Raw genomic sequence first — 20,405 nt, forward strand, 5'->3', positions numbered from 1 at the left:
CAAACTGAACAGAACTACACTCTCTTCTACCATTGTCTTAAATATATTTAATGGTCTCGTTGCAAAAGCTAAATTGTCGCAAGGGAACTTTTATTTATTTATTTTATTTCACCTTTATTTAACCCGGGTAGCAAAGATTATAGCTAACACCACTGAAACTGAATTGGTGCTCGTTAGCTTTGCAAATTCAGCTATTGTTGGAAGCCAGCCAATACGAAACAAACTATTAAAATTACAAAAGGTTGCAGCATATGTTGTGTAAATGGTGAACTCATACAGCTGTCAACTCTTGTCATTTTAATCCGTTTCACATTTGCTAGCTACCTTTTAGATCGAAGCCCAAATAGAATGATTGAAGATGATAGAAGCCCATCTCCTACTGTAAATAACCTACACACTGTGTGTGTAGCCAGCCAGCCAGCCAGGTAGAAAAATGGCAGAAAAATAAAAGACGGACATCAGAGTATTTTTCAATACACCAAAACGCATAGTAAGAACCCTAGTAGCCTAATATCTCAAAGACTAGTTGATAAAATGTTCATAAGAAATAAATGAAATTCTAATGGAAATGTTTCACAATGATGTCATTAAGCAGAGCAGGCAACAGATGGCACACAGACAGCAGAGTTGGGGACAGATATGCAGGGACAGACTGGCAGAGACAGGGAGTCTCAGGTAAGTTTGTTGAGTCTTTGTTTGGCAACATTATGAAAGGTTCTCAATTTTTTGGACTTGTAAAATAGGAACATAATTGGAAAATGCCATGGATACCCCCACTCTCAACTTAAACTGGTGACTGAACTAAGATTTGTTAAAGGCAATGGTATTGCTGTTGTGATTAGTTGTGTAGTTTTGGGTACCGATAGTTAGGAGTACGGCAAACACCTGATTTCTTTGGTTCCTCAATATACATTTACCATATTACAATGTAGGCTATGTGTTACAGCACTACTTTTGGTGTCCCCCTCAGGAATTGCTCTTGAGAAAATTTCATGTAATTGTCCCCTCCAAAGTTGATATTAGATTTACGCCCCTGCTCTGTTGTGCCTTGCGGTCTGAGACCGAGCAATTGCCATACCAGGAAGTGATGCAACCAGTCAGGATGCTCTCGATGTTGCAGCTGTAGAACCTTTTGAGGATCTCAGGACCCATGCCAAATCTTTTTAGTTTCCTGAGGGGGAATATGCTTTGTCGTGCCCTCTTCATGACTGTCTTGGTGTGTTTTGACCATTCTAGTTTGTTGGTGATGTGGACACCAAGGAACTTGAAGCTCTCAACCTGCTCCACTACAGCCCCGTCGATGAGAATGGGGGCGTACTCGGTCCTCCTTTTCCTGTAGTCCACAATCATCTCCTTAGTCTTGGTTACGTTGAGGGAAAGGTTGTTATTCTGGCACCACCCGGCCAGGTCTCTGATCTCCTCCCTATAGGCTGTCTGATCCTGTATGTTGTTACACCATGAGTCGTTAATCATAAAGCATACTCCCCGCCCTTCTTTATTTCGTTAGAGATGTTTATTTCTGTCGGTGCGACACATAAAGAATCCCGGTGGTTGTACCAACTCCGACAACAGATCCCGAGTTCCATGTTTCCATGAAACAGAGAATGCTACAATCCTGGATGTCTCTCTGGAAAACAACCCGTGCCCTAATTTCGTCTACCTTGTTATCTAGAGACTGGACACTGGCGAGTAATATACTCAGAAGCGGTGGGTGGTGTGCACGCCTTCGAAGTCTGACCAGGAGGTTGCTCCGTCTACCTCTCCTGCGGCGACGTTGTTTTGTGTTGGCCTCTGGAATCAGATCCAATGTCCTGGGTGGTGGTGCGAACAAAGGATCCACTTTGGGAAAGTCGTATTCCTGGTCGTAATGTTGGTAAGTTGATGTTGCTCTGATATCCAATAGTTCTTCCCAGCTGTATGTAATAACACTTAAGATTTTCTGGCTAACAATGTAAGAAATAATACAGAAAAAATGAAATACTGCATAGTTTCCAAAGGACTAGAAGCGAAGCGACCATCTCTGTCGGTGCCATTACAAAGGTGTTCGATGGGGTTGAGGTCAAGGCTCTAACAAACCATTTCTGTATGGACCTTGCTTTGTGCACGGGAGCATTGTCATGCTGAAACAGGAAAGGGCCTTCCCCAAACTGTTGCCACAAAGTTGGAAGCACAGAATCGTTGAGAATCATTGTCATTGTATGCTGTAACATTAAGATTTCCCTTCACTGGAACTAAGGGACCTAGCCCGAACCTTGAAAAACAGCCCCAGACCAATATTCCTTCTCCACCAAACCTTATAGTTGGCACTATGCATTCGAGCAGGTAGTGTTCTCCTGGCATCCACCAAACCCAGATTTGTTCGTCCAGACTGCCAGATGGTGAAGTGTGATTCATCACTCCAGAGAACACGTTTCTACTGCTCCAGAGTCCAATGGCGGTAAGCTTTATACCACTCCAGCCGACGCTTGGCTTGTGTGCGGCTGCTCAGCCATGGAAACCCAATTCATTAAGCTTCCGACCAACAGTTCTTGTACTGAAGTTGCTTCCAGACGCAGTTTGGAACTCGGCAGTGAGTGTTGCAATTGTTACAGGCTATGCGCATCAGCACTCTGCGGCCCCTTTCTGTGAGCTTGTCTGACCTACCACTTCGCAGCTGAGCCGTCGTTACTCCTAGATGTTTCCACTTCACAATAACAGCACTTGCAGTTGATCAAGGCAGCTTTAGCAGGGCAGAAATTTGATGAACTGATTTGTTGGAAAGGTGGCATCCTATGATGGTGCCACGTTGCAAGTCACTGAGCTCTTCTGGAAGGCTGCCTATGTTTGTCTATGGAAATCGCATGGCTGTACGCTTGATTTTATACATCTTTCAGCAACGGGTGTGGCTAAAATAGCCGAATCCACTAATTTAAAGGGGTGTCCACATACGTTTGTATACAGTTGAAGTCGGCAGTTTACATACACTTAGGTTGGAGTCATTAAAACTCATTTTTCAACCACTCCACAAATTTCTTCTTGACAAACTATAGTTTTGGCGAGTCGGTTAGGACATCTACTTTATGCATGACACAGGTCATTTTTCCAACAATTGTTTACAGACAGATTATTTCACTTATAATTCACTGTATCACAATTCAAGTGGGTCAGACGTTTACGTACACTAAGTTGACTGCCTTTAAACAGCTTGGAAAATTCCAGAAAATGATGCCATGGCTTTAGAAGCTCCTATTTAGACTAATTGACATAATTTGAGTCAATTGGAGGTGTACCTGTGGATGTATTTCAAGGCCTACCTTCAAACTCAGTGCCTCTTTGCTTGACATCATGGAAAAATCAAAAGAAATCAGCCAAGACCTCAGAAAAAAAATTGTATACCTCAACAAGTCTGGTTCATCCTTGGGAGCAATTTCCAAACGTCTGAAGGTACCACGTTCATCTGTACAAACAATAGTACGCAAGGATAAACACCATGGGACCACGCAACCGTCATACCGCTCAGGAAGGAGACGCGTTTTGTCTCCTAGAGATGAACGTACTTTGGTGCGAAAAGTGCAAATCAATCCCAGAACAACAGCAAAGGGCCTTGTGAAGATGCTGGAGGATACAGGTACAAAGTATCTATATCCACAGTAAAACGAGTCCTATATCGACATAACCGTGAAAGGTTGCTCAGCAAGGAAGAAGCCACTGCTCCAAAATCGCAGTAGAAATGCCAGACTACGGTTTGCAACTGCACATGGGGATAAAGATCGTGCTTTTTGTAGAAATGTCCTCTGGTCTGATGAAACAAAAATAGAACTGTTTGGCCATAATGACCATTGTTATGTTTGGAGGAAAAAGGGGGAGGCTTGCAACCCGAAGAACACCATCCCAACCGTGAAGCACGGGGGTGGCAGCATCATGTTGTGGGGGTGCTTTGCTGCAGGAGGGACTGGTGCACTTCACAAAATAGATGGCATTATGAGGCAGGGAAATTATGTGGATATATTGAAGCAACATCTCAAGACATCAGTCAGGAAGTTAAAGGTTGGTCGCAAATGGGTCTTCCAAATGACCCCAAGCATACTTCCAAAGTTGTGACAAAATGGCTTAAGGACAACAAAGTCAATGTATTGGAGTGGCCATCACAAAGCCCTGACCTCAATCCCATAGAAAATTTGTGGGCAGAACTGAAAAAGCGTGTGCGAGCAAGGAGGCCTACAAACCTGAATCAGTTACATCAGCTCTGTCAGGACGAATGGGCCAAAATTCACCCAACTTATTGTGGGAAGCTACCCAAAATGTTTGACCCAAGTTAAACAATTTAAAGGCAATGCTACCAAATACTAATTGAGTGTATGTAAACTTCTGACCCACTGGGAATGTGATGAAAGAAATACAATCTGAAATAAATAACTCTCTAATATTATTCTAACATTTCACATTCTTAAAATAAAGTGGTGATCCTAACTGACTTTAGACAAGGAATTTTAACTAAGATTAAATGTCAGGAATTGTGAAAAACTGAGTTTAAATGTATTTAGCTAAGGTGTATGTAAACTTCCGACTTCATCTGTATATAGTCCATTAATCAATATCATGTTGTGTACTGACTGTGCACTATGAAAGTGTAGTCTGTAGAGCTGTTTATACTGTGTCAGTGAGGAAGAGTGGGAAATTAGCTAGAGAAACTGACAGATCAATAACATTACATTACTGAGTAATATCAAAACTCACATTGCGGTGTCAAAAAACGTCTCCAATCATTTGGCCGCTGGGTTCATCGTTTGATTCAGGTCTCGTGTGATTGAGGCAAAAATAATACCTAAAGTTAGTGAGCAAGCTAGCTAACCATAGCCACTTTTTGGCTAGCTCTAATGGGGCATCAACTGGTGAAAACTTGGCAAGTTAATTTACTTCTGTTGAAATGGGACAAAAATCCTACGAAACATTTCCATACACTCAACAGCTGTTAGATACTGCTATCTGACATTTATTTAGAGAATAGAGCTGGGGGGGGAAGACGTTCGGAACTGCAGTCAGGTAGAGACCCTGGTGAGGACGATGAGCACGCAGATAGATGAGCTTCCCTGAGACTGTTTGTGCAGAAATTCTTCGGTTGTGCAAACCCACAATTTCATCAGCTGTCCGGGTGGCTTGTCTCAGACCATCCCGCAGGTGAAGAAGTCCAATATGGAGGTCCTGGGCTGGTGTGGTTACACGTGGTCTGCGATTTGTGAGGCCGGTTGGATGTACTGCCAAATTCTCTAAAACAACGTTGGTAGAGAAATTAACATGAAATTCTCTGGCAACAGCTCTGGTGAACATTTCTGCAGTCAGCATGCCAATTTTTTATGTATTTATTTATTTATTTATTTATTTATTTCACCTTTATTTAACCAGGTAGGCAAGTTGAGAACAAGTTCTCATTTACAATTGCGACCTGGCCAAGATAAAGCAAAGCAGTTCGACAACATACAAAAACACAGAGTTACACATGGAGTAAAACAACATACAATCAATGATGCAGTAGAAAAAAATAAGACTATATACAATGTGAGCAAATGATGTGAGATAAGGGAGGTAAAGGCAAAAACATTTTTTTTTTAAATTGCACACTCCCTTAAAACTTGAGACATCTGTGGCATTGTGTTGTGTGACAAAACTGCACATTTTTACAGTGGTCTTTTATTGTCCCCAGAACAAGGTGCACCTGTGTAATGATCATACTGTTTAATCAGCGTCAAATTTGTGGGAGTGGAGTTGCTGGTCAAAGATAAGTCAAAATAAACAAAAATAAAAAGTATGTTTGAATGACACTGAGGGCCAATGCTGTTACATCCAATGCATGTTTGCCTGAGGCTGATGCCGTGCAGGTGCTTGTATATTGTCTACATATGCATATACACACGCTCTCATTCAAATGCACACGTGTAAACACATGTCAATAGTGCCACACATGCACTCAAACATATACAGTTTTGTTGTCGATGATGCCTTTTGTTTTTGCATTGTTGTTGTCTGTTTTCCTTTGTTTTTCCTTTTTTCTCTCTTTTTGTTCATTTTGTTGGTTGTTGGTGTATTGGGGGACGGTGGCTTGGAGTGGGGAATCGAGGGAGAGGTATTTTATTATAATATTTTTTTTCGGGGGGGGCGTCTCGGATGGTTGAGGGGCAGCTCTCTGGGAACTGTGGGGGAATCTTGGAGGGTTGGCGGTCTGGCGGTTGGGAGCTTGAGTCGGTAGGTCGCCAGGTTCAGCTCTGCGTTTTGACTTGGTGAGAGACCTGTCGACGTGCCCTTGGGCAGGGTGTTGACCCTGGTTGCTTCTGTGGGTCGCTCTGGATGAGGGTCTGTTAGATGACTGAATGTTATGTAAATGTTGAGTGGCTTCATTGCAGGTAGATTGTATGTTGTAATATTCAAAAATAATAATTTACAAATAAATTGGGCACAACATTTGAGAGATCTGTTTTTTTTGTGCATATGGAACATTTTAGGGATATTTTATTTCAGCTCATGAAACATGGGACAAACACTTTACATGTTGCGTTTGTATTTTTGTTCAGTATATAAATAGTATATCAAGAAGTTATGCAAAGTGTTACCTTACATCTTTGCCACTTTAGTTTCAAGTGTACCATTGAGTATTGACAGTACCTAACCTAACCACCTCTTTTCCCCCAATCACGCTCTCAGGTGAAGGACATTTCACTGGAGGCCACAGGAGCTAAATGTGCCCGTTTATTTCAGAAAGGCTTCCCTCAGCTATTCAATTGCTTACATGTACACCCTTATTTATCTCCCATACCAATTATAACCTCCTCTTTCTCGTCAGTCTGCAGATGCAGAGGCTGCAGGTCCTGGAGGATCGTCTCTGGTCAAGTAGGAGAGGACTGAATGGACAACAGTAGTGTCGAAAAGGAAAATTGTCTAAAATTGAAGTGGAGGATACGTGTATGTCGGTTAATTAATAGTTTATTTTCTTGGGATGCATTTGTTGAGTAAGGATGCATATGTGGGAGACCTGTTTGAGGTGTCAAATTGTGAAGTATGCGCTGGGAAAAGTGGAGTCTCAGAGTGACCAGGAGCAGTCTTATTTTGATTGATTGTATTTCTGAAGAAAAGAAGAAGATTGCAGTGGGCCTCAAAAGAATATACGGACAAGAGAAGTATTGTACTTTGAACTCTCAGAGGTGATGACGAATGTTCAGGTTGAATATCTGAAGAGAATTCCTGGTTTGGTTGGTGCCCGGCATTTGACCCACTGGGTGAATGTAGAAAAAGAAGAAAGTCTGTCGGTCCTGTTGTTTTTTGTTAAAGAGAACCTACCTACACATGTCAAGCTTGGTTATGTAAGATACGCTGTAAGAGATTTTGTCCCCAAATCATTGCAGTGAAAAAAAATGAAAGGATTTGGCCATGTTTCAAGTGTGTGCAGACGGACGGAGTATACTGAAGAATTGCGTGTAGAAAGACGACAGTGTTGCAATTGTGGTTGGGATCCGAATCCCCAGTTCCTGCAGTGCCCTGTAAGGGTGAAGGAGATTGAGGTGGCAAAAGTTAGAGCGATCAACAGAATTTCCTATGCGGAGGTGATTTATTAAAAGAGTTGAGCAAACAAGTGACGCTAGTGAAGATATGGTAGTGAATTGATTGAATCAGATGACTCATTCATTGCAAAACCCATTGATATATTGCCAACTACTTTAATCTTTTTTTAATTGGCAAGATTAGCAAATTTAGGCATGACATACCAGCAACAAACACAAGTCCAAGTATATCTGACCAAATTATGAAAGACAAGCATTGTAATTTTGAATTATGTGAAGTGAGTGTGGAAGAGTTGAAAAAATTGTTGTCTATCAACAATGACAAGCCACTGTGGTCTGACAACTTGGATGGAAAATTACTGAGGATAATAGTGGATGATATTTCCACTCCTATTTGCCATATCTTCAATTTAAGCCTACTAGGAAGTGTGTACCCTCAGACCTGGAGGGAATCGTCATTCCGCTACCTAAGAATAATAAAGCCCCCTTTTACTGGCTCAAATAGCCGACCAATCATCCTGTTAGCATCCCAAAGTAAACTTTTGGAGAAAATAATTGTTTGACCAGGTACAATGCTATTTTACAGTAAACCGACTTTCAGCACACTTATAGGGAAGGAAATTCAAAAAGCACAACACTTACACAAATGACTGATGACTGGGTGAGAGAAATTGATTATAAAAGATTGTGGGGGCTGTTTCGTTAGACTTCACTTTTTAACCGCACTATCAACAAGGCAGGTCCTGGAGACCCTAGTTTTGTCACACCTGGACTACCGTTTATTCGTCTGGTCTGGTGCCACAAAGGGGGACTTAAGAAAATTGCAATTGACTCAGAACAGAGCAGCACGTCTGGCCCCTGGATGTACACACAGAGCTAACATTAGTAATATGCATGTAAATCTCTCCTGGCTCAAAGTGGAGGAGAGATTGACTTCATCCCTACATGTATTTGTGAGAGGTATTGACATGTTGACTGCACCGAGCTACTACATAGAACCCAGTGGCGGTCGGTGCCGTTTATGATGAGGGAGGACAATTTTCATGAGCATGGCCTTATTTCTATTACAGCATATTGGATGACTGTCTTTTAAAATTGTTATTATTTATTTTTTTTAACACCCTTTTTTCTCCCCAATTTCGTGGTATCCAATTGGTAGTAGTTACAGTCTTGTCTCATCGCTGCAACTCCCATACGGACTCGGGAGAGGCGAAGGTCAAGAGCCATGCGTCCTCTGAAACACAACCCAACCAAGCCGCACTGCTTCTTGACACAATGCCCATCCAACCCGGAAGCCAGCCGCACCAATGTGTCGGAGGAAACACCGTACACCTGGCGACCTGGTCAGCGAGCACTGCATCCGGACCGCCACAGGAGTCGCTAGTGCGCGATGAGACAAGGATATCCCTGCCGGCCAAACCCTCCCTAACCCAGATGATGCTGGGCCAATTGTGCGTCGCCCCATGGGCCTCCCGGTCGCGGCCGGCTGCGACAGAGCCTGGGCTCGAACCCAGAGTCTCTAGTGTCACAGAGACCACTGCGCCACCCGGGAGGCCCGGATGACTGTCATTCATATTCCATACACCCAGTTCAAAGTACAGTGGTTCCTCCTTTAAAAGTTGCGTCATACTGTGGCATATCCTTGCAGGCTGCTGCAGCCATATTGTATTCCTTTTCACATCTATGCACTCTCCTCCTCTTACCTTTTCCCTTCGTTTGTGGACTTCGATGCACAACACATCAGCTGTACTGTATGTGACCAGGCAAAACAACCTTTCCAAACTATATCATAACCGCTACACACAGCCTACATCGTTGTCACCATATTAGCTAAAGTAACGTCATCGTCAACAAGCTAATGCAGTAAGGTTAAAGTGTATAGTCAGTAAGCAGTTTAGTCAACTAAAATAATTTGTTCTAAACTATTCAACTATTGTTTTTCTCTCTCTTTGAGTCAACTACTCACCACATTTTATGCAGTGCTAGCTAGTTGGAGCTTATGCTTTCAGTAAAAGATTAATACTCTGATCCTTTGATTGGGTGGACAACATGTCAGTTCATGCTGCAAGAGCTCTGATAGGTTATAAGTGTAAGTCTATGGAAGGGGGTGAGAACCATGAGCCTCCTAGGTTTTGTATAGCAGTCAATGTACCCAGAGGAGGATGGAAGATAGCTGTCGTCGGGCTACACCATGGTGCTACCCTACAGAGTGCTGTTGAGGCTAGTGTAGACCTTCATTTCAAAACAGTGTGTTTTAATCAATAACTTGGTGACATGAATATACACTGCTCAAAAAAATAAAGGGAACACTAAAATAACACATCCTAGATCTGAATGAATGAAATAATCTTATTAAATACTTTTTTCTTTACATAGTTGAATGTGCTGACAACAAAATCACACAAAAATAATCAATGGAAATCCAATTTATCAACCCATGGAGGTCTGGATTTGGAGTCACACTCAAAATTAAAGTGGAAAACCACACTACAGGCTGATCCAACTTTCATGTAATGTCCTTAAAACAAGTCAAAATGAGGCTCAGTAGTGTGTGTGGCCTCCACGTGCCTGTATGACCTCCCTACAACGCCTGGGCATGCTCCTGATGAGGTGGCGGATGGTCTCCTGAGGGATCTCCTCCCAGACCTGGACTAAAGCACCCGCCAACTCCTGGACAGTCTGTGGTGCAACGTGGCGCTGGTGGATGGAGCGAGACGTGATGTCCCAGATGTGCTCAATTGGATTCAGGTCTGGGGAACGGGCGGGCCAGTCCATAGCATCAATGCCTTCCTCTTGCAGGAACTGCTGACACACTCCAGCCACATGAGGTCTAGCATTGTCTTGCATTAGGAGGAACCCAGGGCCAACCGCACCAGCATATGGTTTCACAAGGGGTCTGAGGATCTCATCTCGGTACCTAATGGCAGTCAGGCTACCTCTGGTGAGCACATGGAGGACTGTGCGGCTCCCCAAAGTAATGCTACCCCACACCATGACTGACCCACCGCCAAACCGGTCATGCTGGAGGATGTTGCAGGCAGCAGAACGTTCTCCACGGCGTCTCCAGACTCTGTCATGTCTGTCACATGTGCTCAGTGTGAACCTGCTTTCATCTGTGAAGAGCACAGGGCGCCAGTGGCGAATTTGCCAATCTTGGTGTTCTCTGGCAAATGCCAAACGTCCTGCACGGTGTTGGGCTGTAAGCACAACCCCCACCTGTGGACGTTGGGCCCTCATACCACCCTCATGGAGTCTGTTTCTGACCGTTTGAGCAGACACATGCACATTTGTGGCCTGCTGGAGGTCATTTTGCAGGGCTCTGGCGGTGCTCCTCCTGCTCCTCCTTGCACAAAGGCGGAGGTAGCGGTCCTGCTGCTGGGTTGTTGCTCTCCTACGGCCTCCTCCACGTCTCCTGATGTACTGGGCTGTCTCCTGGTAGCGCCTCCATGCTCTGGACACTACGCTGACAGACACAGCAAACCTTCTTGCCACAGCTCGCATTGATGTGCCATCCTGGATGAGCTGCACTACCTGAGCCACTTGTGTGGGTTGTAGACTCCGTCTCATGCTACCACTAGAGTGAAAGCACCTCCAGCATTCAAAAGTGACCAAAACATCAGCCAGGAAGCATAGGAACTGAGAAGTGGTCTGTGGTCGCCACCTGCAGAACCACTCCTTTATTGGGGGTGTCTTGCTAATTGCCTATAATTTCCACCTGTTGTCTATTCCATTTGCACAACAGCATGTGAAATTTATTGTCAATCAGTGTTGCTTCCTAAGTGGACAGTTTGATTTCACAGAAGTGTGATTGACTTGGAGTTACATTGTGTTGTTACCTTTATTTTTTTGAGCAGTGTATTTAGTATAGTTTTATCTAAAAAGGATAACTTTTTAAATGTTTTTCAACTTTTATGAAATTCACAAGGAAGTATGGTCCTCCCCTTCCTCCTCTGAGGAGCCTACATTGATAGAGCCATGACTACATGGAACTCTATTCCACATCAAGTAACTCATGCAAGCAGTAAAATTTGATTTTAAAAACAGATAAACATACACCTTATGGAATAGTGGGGACTGTGAAGCAACACAAACAGGCACACATGCATGCATACCCACGTACACATGGATTTTGTGTTGTAGATATGTGGTAGTAGAGTAGGGGCCTGAGGGCACACACTTAATGTGTTATGAAATCTGTTGTGAATGTATGGGGATCCATAATAAATACAAATGCAAAATGCACCACAGCCCATAGTAAATGTTTACTGGCTGTCAAAATATACCCTGTGTTAAAAATCAGATTTTTTTTTCATCATTGCTACATTTCTAAACTGTACGCTCAAGTGTCAAAGAAATTAGATTTTTTTTTATTCTGCTGCAAAATAGTTTTTGGAAATGAAGGATTTTACATCTGACGACTTGTGCTGGTGCAAGAACGGTTCTTCTGCATGTTCTGTAACAAAGGCTTCACCGCCCACCATCCCAGGCTCCCCTTGAGCGTGTGTAGGGATCAGATATGTTTTATTTGAACAGAAAAGTAGTTTGATTTAGTTTAGGTTATTCATTTTTGGAGGTTTGTATGAATATACCCGTTTCCATCCCGCCCAGTAGTTGGCAGCATGCACACTAAATTCTGCGAACTCAATATACCATGGATTAAGAAAATCACACGAAGAAGAGGTAAGCGGATGTGGACAGTGACCAATAACAATTTCCACTTTGGCGTATTGTAATTTGTATTGTTGTTATTTAGACGTTTAGGAACACACTGGAACTCGACATATCACTACTTTAACTGCACAGCATCACTTAATCTACTTCCCAAATTCGTGTTTGAGAAAGGACTTGGTTGATAGATTTGATCTAGTAAGGCTAGCCTCGATGCTAACGTTAGCTAACAATGGCTAACTGTATGGTTTTTCACACTCAAATAGCCTCCATCATGGAGGTTCTAGCGAATGCAGCCGTGGCAGATATCTGTAAACTCGTAGACGATGACTATGCAGTGTTTCGTTTGGAAATAACTCAAAGCCAGAAAGAAAACAGGGTATTACGGAGGAAACTACAGCTACTGGAACTGAAGGTGTCACGGGAGCGCGCAGAGAGGACCATGCGAGAGCGCGTTCTACCCAGTCGTCCCAAAAGTGTCAACATTCTTGACCGATACAGAGGAATGGCAAGAGGTACATTTAGCTCCGTTCCCCACTGCACATGTGTTCAGATTCTAACTATGTGTACATGACCAATAAAATGTGATTTTATGTGTTACCCAGGATTGGGTCTTGATCAGTTTTTGGATAGTATGCAATAATTCCTCTGATTACTTAGCTATCTTGCGCAAAGAGCCAATGTCATATTCTAACCAGATTCTTGGTTACTGCATTTCCTATTATTTAGTAATTGAAAACAATGTGATGCATGGAACATAATACATTTATCAATAAATAGTATATCAATAAGTTATGCTTAGTGTTACCTTACATCCTTGCCAATTCTACACAGTGTCAAAACTGTCAATAGTGTACAATATAGCGTTGACCATTGACAGTAGCTAACCTAACCGCCTCTTTTCCCCCAATCACTCTCAGGTGAAGGACATCTCACTGGAGGCCACAGGAGCTTTGTGAAGCCAGCAGGACACAATACATGGAGAGATGACCAACCAATCACTGTTGATGAGGGGAGTGGAACCTCAACCCAGCACATTATCATGATAGAGGTTAGTGTAATAGTGTTGCATAAAAACATTAGTTACTTTGTTGCCCCTTTATTTCAGAAAGGCTCCCCTCAGCTATTCACTTGCTTACATGGACATCCTCATTTATCTGCCATAGAGGAGCTTGTGAGACTTCCCTATGGTATTGTTATGCAATTCAACTCATGTACCAATAATAACCTCTCTTCTTGTGTCAGTCTGCAGATGCAGAGGCTGTAGGTCCTGGGGTCAAGCAGGAGATGACCAAAGGAGAGCACCCACGACACAGCAGAGACAACCAGACTGGAGCGCCCCCTGTAGCCACAGAGGATCTCAACACTGCCACCACTCCCCACGCCAGGACCCAACACAGCATCACGGAGGTCAGTGGAATGCCGAACGCCGTCCTCAAGTCAGAGACCTACACAGAGACTTTAACTGTAACACACAGGCTCTTACACACAGGATCTGACCACAGATCAGACCCAGAGAGACTGGGGCTGGGGAAACTGGGCTGTCCTCTTGCTCCTGGCTCAGCGTATTTACTTTGACCCGTTAGAGACCAGCAATGATCTGTGTTGTTCTTACACTACGGAGATGGACCCTGGCAGCATGCCCTTGGCTTTAGAGACATAGTAGACACAGTAGTAGTGTATACTTTGAAGGGTGCCTAGATAAGGAAAGGGAGAGTCTGGTCGTAGAGGAAGTGACTGGGAAAGTCGAGGGCACGTTCCTCCCACACTGAATGCAGATAGTCACAGAGGAGATGGACACTCATAGGGCAGAGATTTCTTAGATTACAGCTTAGAGACAAATCTCGCGACCCACTCCCCTTTACACGAGCTTAGGGATCGCGATCCAGTGTCCGTGTCAATGGGGCCTTCCGATTCACACGGCCGCATCCTTTTCGATCGGTTATTGAACTCAAACCACAGGGCTTGAGACCACTCACAGGGAGGGGGAGCAACATCAGGCAATAGTCAAGAGAAACGGTTCCTCTGCATGTTCTGTAACAAAGGCTTCAGCTGCCTCCAGAAGGTAGAGATCCACCAGAGGTTCCACACAGGGGAGAAATGCTTCAGCGGTACCTATTGTCAGATGCGCTTCGCCCAGGCTGGCCACATGAAGAGGCACCAGAGTGTCCACACAGGGGAGAAACCCTACAGCTGCCCCCAATGTCACATGTGCTTCCCCGAGAGTGGCAACCTGAAGATGCACCGGAAGGTCCACACAGGGGGAATCATTCAAGTGCCACCTATGCCTGGTCAGTTTCACCCATTCGTCCAGCCTGAAGAGGCACCAGAGGGTTCACACAGGGAAGAAATCATACAGCTGAGAAGAGGTTCTCCCCCAGCACCTTCTCAAGATACACCTGGAGAGAGGCCATTCACCTGTATGCACTGTGGGAAGAGGAGCTACCTCAGGATACACCAGCAGAAAAAACATTCCACTCAATAACATAGAAAGTAACCATTAAACTCAATAGCTTTCAACGTTTATATCAAATCCTACATTAAAGACAAAAAATGAATTCATTATTGTCAATAGAAAAGATCTACAGATGCATTTGGAATAACGAGAGTAACAGATTTCATTGTTGAATATTCCTGGGTAGAATGTTGAATCCAGACATTGTGTGATACACTGAGTGTACAAAACATTAAGAACACCTTACTAATATTGATTTACACCCCCTTTGCCCTCAGAACAGCCTCAATTCATCGGCATGGACTCTACAAGGGTCATGTGTTCCACAGGGATGCTGACCCATGTTAACGCCAATGCTTCCCACAGTTGTCAAGTTTGCTGGATGGGTGTTGGACCATTCTTGATACACGTGAGAAACTATTGAGTGTGAAAAACCCACCTGCGTTGCAGTTCTTGACACACTCAAAAAGGTGCACCTGGTACCTTCTACCATGCCCCGTTCAAAGGCACTTAAACTATTCTTCTCTGGCCCATTCAACCTCTGAATGGCACACGTACAAAATCCTTCTTTAACCTCTCTTCCCCTTCATCTACACAGTGGATTTAACAAGTGACATCAATAAGGGATCTTAGCTTTCACCTGGTCAGTCTGTCATGGAAAGAGCAGGTGTCCCTGTTTTGTATATAAGCCTAAAAAGTCTTACATATTGTGTTTATACTGTGTATATGTTGTTCACAAATGCCTATTTCATTACTTCCATTCAACTCCATTGTTTTTTCCCCAAGACACTTGTAATGAGAAAATGAATGCAGTTTATCAAGTTCATGCAGATTTTTTGTTGAGACGTGTATGTGGTTTTCATATGGTGTATTTAAAAACATAATTTTAATTCTAAGACTTTCATTGAGACCCTCTTTAGAATACATCACCTGATCTCACCCTATTCTGAATACACAGAGAACGCTTTATAACAATTAGACTTAATAAATATACCTATGCTCTAACAAACACCTACTGTAACATAGTTTAGTCAGGTTTGTCTGACTTTTGACTTATCATAGCTGACTCATATTTACCAACAACATATTTATGTCCATCATGATGGGCTTAACAACAATGAAGTCATTCTGTAACTACAGTATAGGTAAACACTTCATGTTGAAAGTGTGTTTATTATCTGTGTGTACGTACCTGACGGAGTGTATGTCTGTGTAATCTGTATCACCTCTCTCTTCCAGGAGGAGGAGGAGGGTCCAGAGGTGCTGCTGGTGAAGGAGGAGGGGTGTGAGGAGGGTCTGGGGAACCCTGAGGGGACCATGGTCATGGAGGACAACCAGACTACACCTCCTCCTGAACCCACAGAGGAACCAGCTGAGCAGCACAGGACCACACACAGTCTCACTGAGGTGAGCCCACTATGAACTACTGTCTGAATGGTATTAGGTCAGGGTCCACAAAGCCTCTCAGAGTAGGAGTACTGATCTAGGATCAGTTTGCATTTTAGATCATATTGAATAAGACTATTTAGACAGGTGGGAACCTGATCCTCGATCAGCACTCCTACTCTGATACTCTTTGTGGATACGGGCCCAGGTCTTGATTAATTTTGTCTTAAGTGTGGGACCATGCCTTTTGAATTATCAAACCATTTAAGTGTTAAATAATCAAATTAACTAACATGTTTGTATAGTACTCATAGCAGTCCCTCATTGGCCAATCAGAAGATGCTCCATAGCAGGGTGCTCATATCAGATGTTTTGATCCAACATCCTCTCACTCTGTATCTCTTACAGTCAGTAGACATGGAGGATGGGAAGCCTGATCTGCTGCTGGTCAAAGAGGAGACAATAGAAGATGAACCAGAGAGCATTGATCTGCTGAGTGGACTAAAGATGGGGGAGCAAAGTAAGGGAGAAATACATATAGCCTTCATACAGTAATAGATCTTCAATGGGAATAGTGATGCACCTGATTTATTTTCGTATGAAACAATATGAGTACTTCATTTATAAATTAACATCAATACAATTTGTATGAAATACAAATAAACAATATGATGCAACATAAGTCATAAGCTAGGTTTCCATCCAATTGGTGAAAGATTTTAATTAGAATATTATCAAATCTGCATTTTCCCACCAGTGTGTTTCCAACAAAACTGACTTGAGGATAAAAAGCAGTGCGTATTGACGTAGTGCACATAATAGGTACTTATCCCACTTTAGTTTTCATGTACTGAAATTATATATTTTTTTAAAATGCGTTTTCATCACATTTTGAACTCTACTGATAGTTTTGTCACAAAAACTGTTGCGTTATACGCAAATATGCCCACTCTGGTCTTGAGGAGTGCGTTCTAGCCAACAGCTCGCAGATACAGTGCTGGTAAGCCAGCCTACATGATGAGATTATTATGGATAAGAGCGAGATTTTTATTTGTCAAATGGCAGCCAAGCATTGATCATGACACCATAATAATTGAAAGGAGCGTCAAGCTGAACACTGTGCACTTTCACCACCCTGTGAAGTCCATCGTAACTTACTTGTATCTGTAATAAACTGGATGCTTTCCCAAGTGGTAGTGGGAGGACCACAAAACGTCACGTGACTCCCTGTTTATATCAATATTTTAGTATAATTCATTTTACAGACAAAAAGATCCCACCATGTCTAGCATATTTTGTTTTGTCAAATTTTGGAAAGTTTAACGTCAAATTTGCTGTTTCCGTCAGGCCATTTTTTTATCGTACATTTACTTTACTCGCATAAGCTGTTGGATGGAATCCTGGCTATAGACATCACCAGGCCATGTCTATGATATTTTTCTGTTGTCATGTTTAAGTCTGGATTGTAACATTTGCCTATAGGTGTTTGGTTGGAAGCTAACAGAGGCGACTGGGCTGCCATCTTAGATTCCCAGACCCAGAGTGGTGCAGCCATGGGCCCAGGGGATGACATCACTGAGCAGGCCAAGACCAGAGGCAACATTGTGGAAGTCAGTGGATGGGACAGCGTCCTCAACTCTGGGCTGGGGAACAACACTGTTAAGCACAACCAGAAACAGACTGTTGAACACAAAACAACAACCGAGCAAAGTCTCCATGACAACAGACTTGCTGAGACCAGGGCGAGGCATAGATTTGGTCTGCAGGGACTGGGAGGTGTCCATATGCGGCGGGAGAGAACAGACACAGACTCGGCTAGCGATGCTCCGTCCTGCTCCTATAGTTGTGATTCAGAGAGACTGACGCCTCAGGTTAACCCCCTAACAGGTGCTGCCTTCAGCATACCTTCTATAGGATCTATCGACTGGAACATGGACCCAGCGACAACACAGACAGTCCCTGGCCTTCATCCTCCTCACACTCTCCTAATGTTAAACCAGACCTCAGACAATGCCAGTGCCTCAACACTAAATGGCTACACAAGCCCATTGACAAATGACAGTAGTAGTGATGCTATCAGCAGGTCCGGTGGCAAAAATAAGTGCTTCCCGTGTTCATTCTGTGGGAAAGCCTTCAGTTTCCCTAAACAGATGGAGATCCACCAGAGGATGCACACAGGGGAGAAACCTTTCGGCTGCCATCTGTGTGAGAAAAGGTTCTCCCACCAGCACCACCTGAAGAGGCACCTGAAGGTCCACACGGGAGAGAGGCCATTCGCCTGTACCCACTGCGGGAAGAGGTTCTCAGAGAGGAGCAATCTCAGGATACACCAGCAGAAAATGCACTCGGCCCATGTATAGAGTATAGTGACATGTAATGTAGTGCTAGGTAGTTTGTTTGTAGTTCATTCTGTTGGTTTTGGATGTATTTATTTATTTTACTAGGCAAGTCAGTTAGGAACAAATGTAGTAGGGAACTGGATGAGGTGAACTGAGGAAAGAATTAGTATGATGAGGCAGAGTAGATATGGTGATGGTGTCTATAAAAATGCTTCACTGATGAAAAGTGACAACAATGACCATTTAGTTTGATACTGGTGTTTTATAGTGCCTTAATTCATGTTTACTTGACATAAAGACGTGTGTAATGTAATGTTGAACTTTTTACGAAGTATTCTAAAATATATTTTTATCAAAGTGAGGGTACCAGATTTACAGAAAAGGTAAAGTGTTACCATAGTGAGAAGTTATTCTACTTGTCATATATTGTTTTGTACAGTAAGTGCGGTACTTCATGTTATGTGAGTGTATGACCATTTTGTTGAAATAAACATTGGACTCTGTGCTGATTGACTTGGTTATTTTTGTATCATTGCAGGGACTGAACTTCCCTTCTCAGTCGAACCAAAACATACTTCATTCTTGAATCAACACAAATGGAATTGTTTTTATAATACACGCCAATCGCTCCATATTGTTAGGTACTTGAATCACAGTGTTAGAAATGGGCTTGACCATGATTGACATTGTATTATGTCATGTTTCTTATATAAACATTTATGCTATTCTGTACAATTTGTGTTTTACAGTCTGCAGTCCATGAGGACCTGCTGATATCCGATGTTGCTGGCAGGAGAGACTGGACCTGTGAAGCGGCTGGTCACAAACCTGGCCCAGGATCACGACCCTGGATCAGGAGCCGTCGCTCTTTCTTCCCGAGTCAGAACCAGGACCCAACCGCAAGGGACAGAGACTCCACCACCACACTGAACAACCTCAGTCCTGGTGGTCATCAGAGAGATGAAGGCTCCAGTCAGGGATCAACTCTGCAGCCTAAAAACATTGTTTTTATGGGCAGAGGCAACTCATTCCATTCTGAGGCTCAAGTATACAAGAAAGTACCTTTCCCAGCATTACTCCTGAACCTGTATAAGCACACATCAGCAACACCTGATCTGGTGCTGTGATTATGTGCATCCCTAAAATGGGAAAGTAATCAGTTAGATATCTGGGCGCAGAACCATAAATACTCCTATAAACCAAACCTAGTCTCATCTGGGACACCCTAGCCTCAACAGGCAGCCAGTTTAGTTCCAGAAAGCAGCTCCTGCCTATGTGAGTACATGGACTCACCTTCAATACTACTCTCATCAGCTTATTCTGGGCTATCTGGAGCTTTAGATAAGTTTAGATAAGCCCCCAAACCAGGAAGTACTAGCGTAGTCAAAATGGCATTGAATGTGGGCAGTGGCTAGCACTTACATGGAGTCCTTATCAAGCAGCTTGGACTTTTTAGCCAAAAACTTAGTCCTGGCATTAACCTTCCCTAGCACTTTATTGGCCATCCTCTCACCTCCCAAACTTCCATCAAGGATGCGTCCCAGGTAGTCACCCCCCACTCTGATTTCAGAGAACCTACTCAATTTAGGTCTGGATCCAAAAATAATTGCCTCAGTTTTCCCTAAGTGCAGAGAGAGCTTATTATCTCCAAGCCATTTGCTAATGTTAGTAAGCTCTGTGCTAAGTATGCTCTCCAACATAGTTTTACTTTTGTGAGACTCCAGAAGTGTAGAGTCATTCGCATAAAGGAAAATAATCTTTCATATCGTTAATATACAGTAGAGGCCCAAGCACGCTCCCCTGCGGAACGCCACAACTCATTCGTTTTGCCTGAGACAGTGAACCATTAACCTCTACTACTTGCTCCCTACCTGATCAAAAGGACTTTACCCAGCCTAGAGGGATACTGCTTAACCCTAGTGCTTCCATTTCGGAGATTAGGAGACAGTGGTTAACTGTATCGGTGGCCTTTTGTAGGTCAAGCAGTACCATTCCACAGAGACTTCCCTCATCAATCTCTTTCCTGAT

At 43.3% G+C, this 20,405-nt stretch overlaps 1 protein-coding gene across 1 annotated transcript; it reads left to right on the forward strand.

Moving 5' to 3' along the window:
- The first annotated feature begins 16,475 nt into the window (after positions 1 to 16,475).
- Positions 16,476 to 18,886, forward strand: LOC106610140 (zinc finger protein 396). Its single transcript, XM_014209314.2, has 2 exons — positions 16,476 to 16,558; positions 17,521 to 18,886. The coding sequence occupies exons 1-2, from the start codon at positions 16,546 to 16,548 to the stop codon at positions 18,396 to 18,398; spliced, it is 891 nt and encodes a 296-aa protein (XP_014064789.1). The 5' UTR covers positions 16,476 to 16,545; the 3' UTR covers positions 18,399 to 18,886.
- The last annotated feature ends 1,519 nt before the right edge of the window (positions 18,887 to 20,405 follow it).

This window comes from Salmo salar, chromosome ssa08 (genome assembly GCF_905237065.1).
Source record: "Salmo salar chromosome ssa08, Ssal_v3.1, whole genome shotgun sequence".
Lineage (NCBI taxonomy): Eukaryota > Metazoa > Chordata > Actinopteri > Salmoniformes > Salmonidae > Salmo > Salmo salar.